At 39.9% G+C, this 13231-nt stretch overlaps 1 protein-coding gene across 3 annotated transcripts in view; it reads right to left on the bottom strand.

Moving 5' to 3' along the window:
• The window catches only part of ndst3 (N-deacetylase/N-sulfotransferase (heparan glucosaminyl) 3), a 167881-nt gene that overhangs the window by 9094 nt on the left and 145556 nt on the right, over nt 1-13231 (bottom strand). For 2 of the 3 annotated variants that reach the window (XM_060916595.1, XM_060916596.1), the window contains exon 14: nt 4992-5434. The exons of the other annotated variant lie outside the window; for it this stretch is intronic. In XM_060916595.1, coding sequence (XP_060772578.1) covers nt 5315-5434 — 120 coding nt within the window. In that variant the 3' untranslated portion in view covers nt 4992-5314. Of the gene's footprint in view, nt 1-4991; nt 5435-13231 lie in introns of those variants that run through there. 3 annotated transcript variants of the gene reach the window in all.

Genomic DNA, 13231 nt, shown 5'->3' with positions numbered 1-13231 from the left:
TGTGAGAGTGAGTGGTTGTCTGTGTCTATGTGTCAGCCCTGTGATGACCTGGTGACTTGTCCAGGGTGTACCCCGCCTTTCGCCCGTAGTCAGCTGGGATAGGCTCCAGCTTGCCTGCGACCCTGTAGAACAGGATAAAGCAGCTAGAGATGATGAGATGAGATGAGATGAGAAAGAAGTTAGACGGCACGTACACAAAAATGCTGCATTTCATTTATGGCATCTCTTGGAGAGATCATATCTCGAACAAAGTGTTATATGGTTCACTCCAGCCTGTCTCCACCATCATGCAAAAGTGGCTCCCAATAGGCTCCAGCTTGCCTGCGACCCTGTAGGACAGGATAAAGCGGCTAGAGATAATGAGATGAGACTAAAAATGATATTGACATCAGCCGGACAACACAGCCGGATTTATTTCTATTAGATTTATTTTACTTCATTGCACATTTATTATATCTTATATTTATAAACCAATGTGCTACTCGAAGCATTTCTAAAATGGCTGCCGTTCCTGTCAGAACACCAAGTAGATGTGAATATTAGCGTTCAGGACAGAAGCTCTTTGTTTCACTGAGGTTGTTCAAGGTGTTGGCACCCACTTGTGAAAGGAGATGAGTTTTCTCTGGAACTTTGAGAAAGAATGAGGAAGAAAAAAAGGAAAATGGAGCATTTTAGGAGGTAGGAGTGGACTGAGAAAGGGGAGAAAGATGTTTTTGAGTTGATTGTTCCAGATTTTTGTCCTTTTGGATGTTAGATATCTCTCCTTCTGCCTACCCAGGATTTTGTTTGTAGCTTTTACTTGCAAAGTGCTTCGTAACCTGGCGAACACAAACTGGTTTAAAATGCAGCATATATCTTATGTCATTGAGAGAATCTCAGTTTTAAATAATATTGTTTTATATTATTAACTGCCAACTGATGGAAATGTTGTACTGGATTCTGAGCACTGATATAAAACTATAGGGTTGCACCTCACTGATTTAACACTGTTAACTACATACTATTCAGTTTCTTAATAAATATGGATGTACTGGTCTGTTTTTAATCTATTACTCAAGCACCTTTGTTGTGAAATGTGGTGGAAAATCCTCACCTTGCTCACCAGTGTGACTGCAGCACCACTGGATGGACAGACTCATCTATTACAACGCACACTTAGCATGGAGTGCAAAAGTTTAGGCACCCATATACAGTATTGGGCAAGTCTTAGGCACATGTAAAGGAATGCTGTCGACCAAAAATGGCTTAAAAATAATGAAATCAAATGTTTCTGCATTAAAAAAATATTATAAACAGGAAGCAGTAAGCTATAATAAATGAAACAAAGTCAATATTTAGTGTGAGACAACCCTTTGTTTTACAAATAAAACCCTGGTAATTTCAGGTCCAGTGAGTGCAGTTTTATGCGGAAATGAGCTGTAGGTTTTACTGAGCATCTTACAGAACCAGCCACAGTTCTTCGGGACACTTTGACTGTCACACTCGCGTCTTCATTTTGCACCAAAACCCAGCAGCCTTCATTTTTTCCTGTAACGTTTAATTTTGTGCTGGAAAATGAACGTTTGGAACTCTAAAATATTTTTGAACTGACTTGATAATGTAGAAGTCAGAAAATAGAAATCTATAACAAAGTTTGTATGAAAAAAATATGGTGCCTAAGACTTTTGCACAATACTCTCACATCCATACACACACATATATATATATATATATATATATAATCTCATTATCTCTAGCCGCTTTATCCTGTTCTACAGGGTCGCAGGCAAGCTGGAGCCTATCCCAGCTGACTACGGGCGAAAGGCGGGGTACACCCTGGACAAGTCGCCAGGTCATCACAGGGCTGACACATAGACACAGACAACCATTCACACTCACATTCACACCTACGGTCAATTTAGAGTCACCAGTTAACCTAACCTGCATGTCTTTGGACTGTGGGGGAAACCGGAGCACCCGGAGGAAACCCACGCGGACACGGGGAGAACATGCAAACTCCGCACAGAAAGGCCCTCGCCGGCCCCGGGGCTCGAACCCGGGACCTTCTTGCTGTGAGGCGACAGCGCTAACCACTACACCACCGTGCCGCCCCTATATATATATATATCACACTTCTCTATGTAGGCGGTGTTTTTCTAGCTGCAAACACTCGCCAAGAACTGGAAACAAGGCTAGATGGGTATGGTCTGTACCTGAACCTAGTGAAGACCGAGTACATGGAATCTGGTTCACAAATAGATGGCAGCATTGCCATCAGTGGGCAGGACCTTCCCAAAGTCACCCAGTTTAAATATCTGAATTCTGTCTTTTGTGAGGATGTAGATACCCTCCAAGATGCCAAAGCCCACGTAAATGCTGCCTGGCTGAGATGGTGAAAGGTAACAGGTGTACTTTGTGACCGTAGGATGCCGACCAATTTGAAAGCTAAAGTATATAAGACCATGGTACGCCCAGTAGCACTATATGGCTGTAAATGTTGGCCAGTCACTGTAAAACATGAGCAAAGTCTACATGTCATGGAGATGAAAATGCTACGCTGGTCTCAAGGACTCTATTAGACCATGTGGAAAATACAGAAGTCCATAGGAAAATACGGTTGGTTCCAATCACTGCAAAGATGAGAGAGTGGCGCCTCCGATAGTATGGCCATATCATGCGAAGCTCAGATGGAGCAGTGGCTAAATCTGCAACAGCACTGGACATTCCAGGCAAGCAGCCATGTGGAAGACCCAAAAAGAGATGGGCTGACTCAGTAAAGGAGGACCTAAAGTCCACAAAAGCAAAACCAGAAGATGTCTTTGATAGGAGTAAGTGGAGACAGCTGAGCTGAGCTGAGGACCCTGCACCCATGCGGGACTAATGTAAGGAAGAAGAATATCCATCCATCCATTATCTGTAGCCGCTTATCCTGTTCTACAGGGTTGCAGGAGGAAGATTATTATATATATATATATATATATATATATATATATATATATATATATATATATACATACATACACACACACACACACACATGCAAGACCCAACAAGACAGATGTATGTCTGTTTTTACTTTTCATAAGTAACATGATGGTATATTCAAAGTAAAACCATTGGATAGTAACATGGCTTTTTCTTCCACTTGCCTTGAAGGTTTTCTGCTAAAGATCCAGCAGTGATATCAAACCATTTCTGTGAGATTTATTTAAAGTACTGGATAATTAATGAGCTTTAAGTGAGCGATACATTTTACAAGTTAATACGTAATAATTGGTCTATGTTGCAAGGACAGTTTAGAACCATATTAGCGAGTACAACAGGCCTGATATGAAGTAGATTTACTGTTGCCACGCCAAAGCTGATGATTTTCCTATAGCAGCATTTCCTGAAGTATTTTTCTTCACTTATATGACAGCAGTTAGATAACTGTGAGACAAGTTAGTTCCTGTTATCAGTTACATAATGCAGCTAGAGCTGATCCCTAACCCAACCAGACTTTACCGGTAAATGTCATGTGACACCAACTGACTGTTAGAAAACACTGACACTCCTTTCCAAAAATGTTTCACCATAATCACCAATTAATTCTCTGTTTATTATTAGTATTAGTTTATGTTCAGGTTTATGATGTTATGATTGAAACGTGAACATATTACAACCTAGGCATTGATACACTACCGTTCAAAAGTTTGGGGTCACTTTGAAATGTCCTTATTTTTGAAAGAAAAGCACTGTTCTTTTCAATGAAGATCACTTTAAACTAATCAGAAATCCACTCTATACATTGCTAATGTGCTAAATGACTATTCTAGCTGCAAATGTCTGGTTTTTGGTGCAATATCTCCATAGGTGTATAGAGGCCCATTTCCAGCAACTCTCACTCCAGTGTTCTAATGGTACAATGTGTTTGCTCATTGCCTCAGAAGGCTAATGGATGATTAGAAAACCCTTGTACAATCATGTTAGCACAGCTGAAAACAGTTTAGCTCTTTAGAGAAGCTATAAAACTGACCTTCCTTTGAGCAGATTGAGTTTCTGGAGCATCACATTTGTGGGGTCGATTAAATGCTCAAAATGGCCAGAAAAATGTCTTGACTATATTTTCGATTCATTTTACAACTTATGGTGGGAAATAAAAGTGTGACTTTTCAAGGAAAACACAAAATTGTCTGGGTGACCCCAAACTTTTGAACGGTAGTGTATAAACCTGTGATTTAAACAATCAGAGTTGCTGTTATAGGAAACTCATCAACGTCTTCCAAGGAAGCAAAATCAGTACTCCAACAATGCTGTGGTCTAATATGATTTATAGACTTAGGAACATTTAATAAAAGTATTGTCGCTGAACAAGCCAGAGTATGGAGCGTGCGCGCGCACACACACACACAAAGAAAAAAACTCAAGAGAAAATTACCGTGGTATTAAAACATATTTCGAGTGTTTAATACATATTTATAATATATTCTGTACAGATTTCCAGAGCAGTTCTGCTCAAATGAGGCAAAAAAATAAAAAGCAGGAAACTTTCACACCGGGAATTCTGGCCTATGTGAGCACACACACACAGACACACTACTCTCAGCATTGCATCCCCAGTGAGCTCTTCCATTCAGTGTTAATTCAGAATAAATGTATTTATTTCCTTCACATCATCCAACTCTGCTTAACTTCACTGATTAAGACTCAAACTGTAACACACCATTGTTAACCTCCAGTGTAAATACATTTTCTTGCCTGTTGTTTGTGAAAAAGTTCATGTTCAAGTGAGAAAAGAGAATACGAGCAGTGGTCATGTCAGAGAAAAAGAACGAGGTCTTGTTAGATTTGCTTTAAACTTTGGCGTGTAATGAAGATGATGACCAGATCATGGAGTACAGCAGAGACCGTCACTGAGAACTGGTTTTATTTCTGCAGCTTGCCAAAACTCATGACACTGACTGATTCTTATTAAATAAGAATACACGATTGAACCCCCCACCCCACCCCACCCCACCCCACCAAGACTCATTTATTTCGTTTGAGAGAAAAAAGAAACGTAGCACAATTCCTTGCTTTGGACTTGCATTTTGGATACATTATGGAATAAAACCAGTTCTTGGTCTTTCACTCAGTGTTTGATATCCAGGTCCAGCTGTTCAGCCTCTCTCTCTCTCTCTGAGTTTTGTGTATTGCCTTTGCAGAATCCCTCCAACAATCTAGCACTTCAGGTGCAGCAGCACCTCTCTCTGGCCTTCTGTCAATCTCTTGCCTCTTTTCCTCCAGGTGCAGTGTCCTTTATGGTCACGACCCTTGATCTTTGATCCGAGGAGTGGTAGGGTCAGTGGAATAAATGCTACCTGACCTTCTGTAGTTCCTCACGGAGCCACGCTGGGAGAGGCTGACCGAGTCTATGGAGGAGCTTCGACAGCTCGATGTTATGATCCCGGTAAAAGTGAGAGAGGAAGAGACGAGACTGGATAGAGAGAGAGACACACACACACACATACAGAGAGAGAGAGAGAGAGAGAGAGAGAGAGAGTGAATAATGAGTCTCAATAATTAGTCAATTCTCCAATCAGACCATCATCAGAGCAATACATGAAATCATGTGACAGGTCAAGGGCTTCAGATAACATCAGCACATCTGACTGAACTCTTGGTTCCAGACTAGCTGATTTGAATGTTTCAGAAACTGCTGATTTTCATGCATAGCTTTGTCTTGACAGTAGAGTTCACACAGAATGGTGCAAAAAAAACAAAAACACATCCAGGTTGATGATGAGAGAGGGTCAGGAGAGAACCGTGAGACTGGTTCAAGCTAAGGCTATGTTAAGTCAAATCATCACTCTTTACAGCCGTGGTGAACAGAAAAGCATCTCAGGATGCACGACACATCAAAATTTGAGGCGGATGAGCAAAAATAGCAAAAACAGCATATCCGGAGGCTGTAGTGGACACAGGACAATTGAAGATCAGATCAGATCAGATCAGATCAGATCAGATCAGATCAGATCAGATCAGATCAGAAAAAGACCAGGTGATGTTTCCTGGTTCCATCCTCAGATTCCTGTTTCTGGTCAGATTAGCTGATTGGATAATTACATATATACTCACCGGCTACTTTAATAGGAACTTGTTGATTCTAAGATTCATGTTCTTGGCTGTAGGAGTGGAACCCAATGTGCTCTTCTGCTGTTGCATCCTGAGATGCTTTTCTGCTCACCACAGTTGTAAAGAGTGATTATATGAGTTGCTATATCCTTCCTAGCAGCTTGAACCAATCCAGCCATTTTCCTCTGACCTCTCTCATCAACAAGGCGTTTGTTTCCACCCACAGAACTGTTGCTCACTCAGTGTTTTTTGTTTTTTTTGCACCATTCTGTTTGTGTAAACTCTAGAGACTGTTGTGTGTGAAAACCCCAGGAGATCAGTGGTTTCTGAAATACTCAAACCAGTCCATCTGGCACCAAAACCCATGCCACGGTGAAAGTCACAATTTGAGATCACAATTTTTCCCATTCGGATGTTTAAAGTGAACATTAACTGAAGCTCTTGATTTGTATCTGCATTATTTTATGCATTGTGCTGCTGTCGAGAGATCGGCTGATTAGAGAACTGCAAAAAACAGCAGATGGATGTTGTTCCGAATAAAGTGGCTGGCCAGTGGATATGGTAATTATTATGAATATACTGGATTATAATAAAACATAACTTCACATATCATCTCACCCCACTGTTGTCCTGTAAAAAACAAAACAATACATATTTAAATCTGTATATTTGTGTTCATCATACATTTTGGTGTTTTGTAAATTCTGTACGTCTTTGATCCGTTATTCGGAATTGTAGCATTTTATCATTAAAGTTACAAGTAACAGCTGCTAAACCCTGATGCTGTTTAATATCTTGTTGTGAACAGCTTTATCATGCGCTTATCAAACTGTGGAGTGCCTGCGTGTGTGTGTGAGTGTGTGTGTGTAAGAGAGTGTGAGTGAGTGCGCGAGCTGCTGATTGTCATGTGGAGATCTGCATCTGAGATGGTAACAAATGAGAGCGAGAGGAATGAAGAGACAGAGAGAAATGAGAGACGGATGAGTGCGAAATGAAGAAAAATGACAGCGAGCTGAACAGACAGATGGGTCTTATATCACCGCTACTGTGTACTCTCTCTCTCTCTCTCTCTCTCACACACACACACACATTGTACACTTACAGGGGCACAACAACATGCTGTAACACTGGAGTGTGTAGGATTACATGTGTTAGGTGGACAGCGCAGAAATGTGTTTTACGGGGATCTTTGAAATCGATTTTTATTTTTATTTTTTAATGGAACAAGCTTGAATAGGTTTTGTGTAATTCCTTTGTGTGGATTCTCTACATGCAAAGCAGCACACTCCTGTTCCTGTGGAACAACAATATACAGTACAGTACTGTGCAAAAGTCTTAGACACATGTCAAGAAATGCTGTCGAACAAAAATGGCTTAAAAATAATGAAACGTTTCGACATTAAAAAAATACTAGGCTATAAATAGGAAGCAGTAAGCCATAATAAATGAAACAAAGTCAATATTTAGTGTGAGACGACCCTTTGCTTTAAAAACAAAAAACTGGTAATTTCAGATCCACTGAGTGCAGTTTTATGCGGAAATGAGCTGTAGGTTTGACTGAGCATCTTACAGAACCAGCCACAGTTCTTCTGGAGACTTTGTCACATTCGCTTCTTCATTTTGCACCAAAACCCAGCAGCCTTCATTACGTTTTCTTTTTTAATCTGAAAAGTGCTCTCTTATGTAATATGCTGCTCAGATACAAATTTTTTTCTTTCTGTAATGTTTAATTTTGTGCTGGAAAATGAACGTTTGGAACTCAATCTGGTGGCACAGTGGTGTAGTGGTTAGCGCTGTTGCCTCACAGCAAGAGGGTCTGGGTTCGAGCCCCGTGGCCGGCGAGGGCCTTTCTGTGTGGAGTTTGCATGTTCTCCCCGTGTCCGCGTGGGTTTCCTCCGAGTGCTCCGGTTTCCCCCACAGTCCAAAGACATGCAGACGTTTACAGACTGTTGTAAAGAGAAAAGGGGATGTCTCACAGTGGGAAACATGGCCTTGTCCCAACTTTTTTGAGATGTGTTGTTGTCATGAAATTTAAAATCACCTAATTTTTCTCTTTAAATGATACATTTTCTCAGTTTAAACAACTGATATGTTATCTATGTTCTATTCTGAATAAAATATGGAATTTTGAAACTTCCACATCATTACATTCCGTTTTTATTTACAATTTGTACTTTGTCCCAACTTTTTTGGAATCGGGGTTGTATATACAGTATATAGGGCGGCACGGTGCTGTAGTGGTTAGCGCTGTCGCCTCGCAACAAAAAGGTCCGGGTTCGAGCCCTGTGGCCGGCGAGGGCCTTTCTGTGCGGAGTTTGCATGTTCTCCCCGTGTCCGCGTGGGTTTCCTCCGGGTGCTCCGGTTTCCCCCACGGTCCAAAGACATGCAGGTTAGGTTAACTGGTGACTCTAAATTGACCGTAGGTGTGAATGTGAGTGTGAATGGTTATCTGTGTCTATGTGTCAGCCCTGTGATGACCTGGCGACTTGTCCAGGGTGTACCCCGCCTTTCGCCCGTAGTCAGCTGGGATAGGCTCCAGCTTGCCTGCGACCATGTTATGTATATGACATAAACAAACTTCAAACAGCCATTGTCGTTCATAACGTAATCCATAAAAGTTCTTATTTACCAGAGCATTACAAGGATTTATTCAAATTCAATTTAGATATACATAGTCATAGTACCAGACAGCAAAACAATTTAAGGCCAATAATGACAAAATCTAATCTAAGGCAATTCACAATAATGTTTAGAGGCCCCTTCATATGGAACAGTTTAAGTCAATCCCTAAGAAATTGTTTGTCCCTACCCACTTTCAAAAAATATATAAAAAATGATTTCATAGACAAGCCAACTACCACCTCCTGATTTGTTTGTTTTTCTTGTTTTTTATGTTTACTTATATATGTAAAGATTGGGTATTTACTTTTTTTAATTTTTTCTACTATGTACTTATGATTTATTACTTATTAGTTCAAATTGTGTATTTGGTTTTCTTTAACTTCTGTTTAATTTGATATGTTATTTGATTGTCTCATCTCATCATCTCTAGCCGCTTTATCCTGTTCTACAGGGTCGCAGGCAAGCTGGAGCCTATCCCAGCTGACTACGGGCGAAAGGCGGGGTACACCCTGGACAAGTCGCCAGGTCATCACAGGGCTGACACATAGACACAGACAACCATTCACACTCACACCTACGCTCAATTTAGAGTCACCAGTTAACCTAACCTGCATGTCTTTGGACTGTGGGGGAAACCGGAGCACCCGGAGGAAACCCACGCGGACACAGGGAGAACATGCAAACTCCGCACAGAAAGGCCCTCGCCGGCCACGGGGCTCGAACCCGGACCTTCTTGCTGTGAGGCGACAGCGCTAACCACTACAGCACCGTGCCGCCTTATTTGATTGTATTATCTCATAAGTTAGTTAGTTTGTTAGTTTTCCTTATTTTTTTGTATTTCGATAATGATTTGCTTTTTTCATTTGTTTGATCTTATTTATTTATGTACTGTATGTATGTTATAATCACAGAAATTGTTATGACCATACAGTAATTAATCATAGTATAGGGGAAAACCCTTGAAAAACCTTGGAGGTTTCTGGTCTTCCCCTGCATGTTCTTTTTTCTCTGTTTTAACAAAATGACTTGTTTCTTTTATGTGCAAATAAACAATAAACCAAACAAGAACAGGATAAAGCGGCTAGAGATAATGAGATGAGATGAGATATAGTCAATCCACATTCACTGGATATGAGCAATCGCATGCTCTGATTGGCTACTCTACTACTTGGCTGTCAGCTCATATACCATGAGTAGAGAAAAACAAAATGGCAAAGTGTGTTGCTGAACCAACCAAGGATGAAATAAAAACTCTACTTGAAAACAAAACACCTAAATAAATAAAGCAACAAAATATGGAATAAAAGTATTTGATAGTAAGAACGTATCTTTTTTTTATTTTTCAAGAATTATTATTGTAGCATTTTTTACAAATTGCTCCTGTCATTTCGCCGGTTTGTTTACATTCTATGCAGAAATGATTCTGTCAGATGTTTTGTATAACATTTATATTTATCGGATTTGCAAAATATAAAAATAAAAATGCTCTGTTTCTCAAAATCCAGTGAATGTGGATAGAATAAAACAGTTATTCCACTCAATCTCGTCGTACATGGCTTATAGCCGACTCCACGATCAGTTCACCAGGGGGCGCTGCAGCTATTCCCACATCATACTGTACAGTGGTGCTTGAAAGTTTGTGAACCCTTTAGAATTTTCTATATTTCTGCATAAATATGACCTAAAACATCATCAGATTTTCACACAAGTCCTGAAAGTAGATAAAGAGAACCCAGTTAAACAAATACGACAAAAATATTATACTTGGTCATTTATTTATTGAGGAAAATGATCCAATATTACATATCTGTGAGTGGCAAAAGTATGTGAACCTCTGTTTTCAGTATCTGGTGTGACCCCCTTGTGCAGTAATAACTGCAACTAAATGTTTCCGGTAACTGTTGATCAGTCCTGCACACCGGCTTGGAGGAATTTTAGCCCATTCCTCCATATAGAACAGCTTCAACTCTGGGATGTTGGTGGGTTTCCTCACATGAACTGCTCGCTTCAGGTCCTTCCACAACATTTCCATTGGATTAAGGTCAGGACTTTGACTTGGTGATTCCAAAACATGAACTTTATTCTTCTTTAACCATCCTTTGGTAGAACGACTTGTGTGCTTAGGGTCATTGTCTTGCTGCATGACCCACCTTCTCTTGAGATTCAGTTCATGGACAGATGTCCTGACATTTTCCTTTAGAATTTGCTGGTATAATTCAGAATTCATTGTTCCATCAATGACGGCAAGCTGTCCTGGCCCAGATGCAGCAAAACAGGCCCAAACCATGATACTACCACCACCATGTTTCACAGATGGGATAAGTTTCTTATGCTGGAATGCAGTGTTTCCTTTCTCCAAACATAACACTTCTCATTTAAACCAAAAAGTTCTATTTTGGTCTCATCTGTCCACAAAACATTTTTCCAATAGCCTTCTGGCTTGTCCACGTGATCTTTAGCAAACTGCAGATGAGCAGCAATGTTCTTTTTGGAGAGCAGTGGCTTTCTCCTTGCAAGCCTGCCATGCACACCATTGTTGTTCAGTGTTCTCCTGATGGTGGACTCATGAACATGAACATTAGCCAATGTGAGAGAGGCCTTCAGTTGCTTAGAAGTTACCCTGGAGTCCTTTGTGACCTTGCCAACTATTACATGCCTTGCTCTTGGAGTGATCTTTGTTGGTCGACCACTCCTGGGGAGGGTAACAATGTTCTTGAATTTCCTCTATTTGTACACAAATCTGTGTGACTGTGGATTGGTGGAGTCCAAACTCTTTAGAGATGGTTTTGTAACCTTTTCCAGCCTGATGAGCATCAACAACGCTTTTTCTGAGGTCCTCAGAAATCTCCTTTGTTCATGCCATGATACACTTCCACAAACATGTGTTGTGAAGATCAGACTTTGATAGATCCCTGTTCTTGAAATAAAACAGGGTGCCCAATCACACCTGATTGTCATCCCATTGATTGAAAACAGCTGACTCTAATTTCACCTTCAAATTAACTGCTAATTCTAGAGGTTCACATACTTTTGCCACTCACAGATATGTAATATTGGATAATTTTCCTCAAGAAATAAGTGGCCAAGTATAATATTTTTGTTTCATTTGTTTAACTGGGTTCTCTTTATCTACTTTTAGGACTTGTGTGAAAATCTGATGATGTTTTAGTTCATATTTATGCAGAAATATAGAAAATTCTAAAGGGTTCACAAACTTTTAAGCACCACTGTATTTGCATCATTTGTCAAGATTAGGTCTCTATGAGTTAAGCCCGTGGAGCTCTATAAGATCTCATGAACACAAAGCGGTGGTTCAACTAGAATTAGCATGAGTAAGGATTGTCATGACAATCCTCAATACTTTTCAAGCACACTATATAACCTATCGTATAGAAACACAAACGATCCGGCTCACGATGATTTATAAGAATGGTGCAGTCAGAAGTGAAGTCGCTGTCCTTTTCGACTTCTTAATGAGCGCTAAGCTGCGGTATTAGCATGTTACCAGTGTGCGGAGTGAATGAGTGTGAGGGAGGGTTGATAAAATGATTGATTAGATGGCGATATAAACGTAAAAATACATTCTGGACTGTAAGGCAGTTTTCCAAAGGGGTTTTCTCAGCCATGTAAGGATTTTCTCCTGAAGTCACGGCTTACAACCTGATTATTTTGGACATGTATATATTTTTGAGTTTATTCATCTTATTAGGAAGAAAATAAATTGACTAATGCACCTTTTGTACATTTTTTTTAAAATGTAGTTTTGTTACCAGGTGTACACATTTAAATGTTGATATTGCCTTTGCTCCTGATTACATCTCACCACATTAGCATTATCTTACAAGTGTCAGTGTGTCCAAAATCTCCTTATATGATCTCAACATGATACTATTTTCCAGTCTACATTCTCTCCAGTGTTGGAAAGCCAAATTTTTTTTCTTTCCACTGCTGAAGTTTTCCTTGATGTTTGAGTGAATTTGGAACGATTCCAAATGGAGCTGCAGCACGAACAGCTAAGATTAGCCAAGCCACGATTTTGTTCAATTTCATGTGAATGAAGTTGTAAATAAAGGTACAAAAGGTACTTTAATCTTTTTGTCTTTACATAAGAGTCTTGAAAATTGTAAAAATAAAATAAAACTATAACCATATTAATCTATACTTTAGAGCTTTAACGCCCTAATTAATATTTGTCATTTTTAAAATTTTAACAAATATATTTAAAGGTGCTGACTGCAAAGTCATCTGAAAAATTTGTACTTTTTTTTAATATCGTGCACGGCATTTTCCTATGTCTCGCAAGAACAATATCATGTGGATGAGATGTGATCGTTTTGATGTCCTGAGTGTCGCTTTTCTCTGTTTTGGGACCATTTTCCTACCTCTTGAGGTAAACAGTATGGCCCTACAGAAATAGCCGAATGCGAGGAGCTTTAACTAATTAGCATAACTATGGAACTGCATCACACCAATATGGCGATGCGCGGAAAACATCGTGACTCTGCATCGACCTCGGAGAGTTTTGAGTTGCAGGGAT

Source organism: Neoarius graeffei, chromosome 3 (genome assembly GCF_027579695.1).
Source record: "Neoarius graeffei isolate fNeoGra1 chromosome 3, fNeoGra1.pri, whole genome shotgun sequence".
Classification (NCBI taxonomy): domain Eukaryota; kingdom Metazoa; phylum Chordata; class Actinopteri; order Siluriformes; family Ariidae; genus Neoarius; species Neoarius graeffei.
This window is presented reverse-complemented; position numbering and strand designations above follow the sequence as displayed.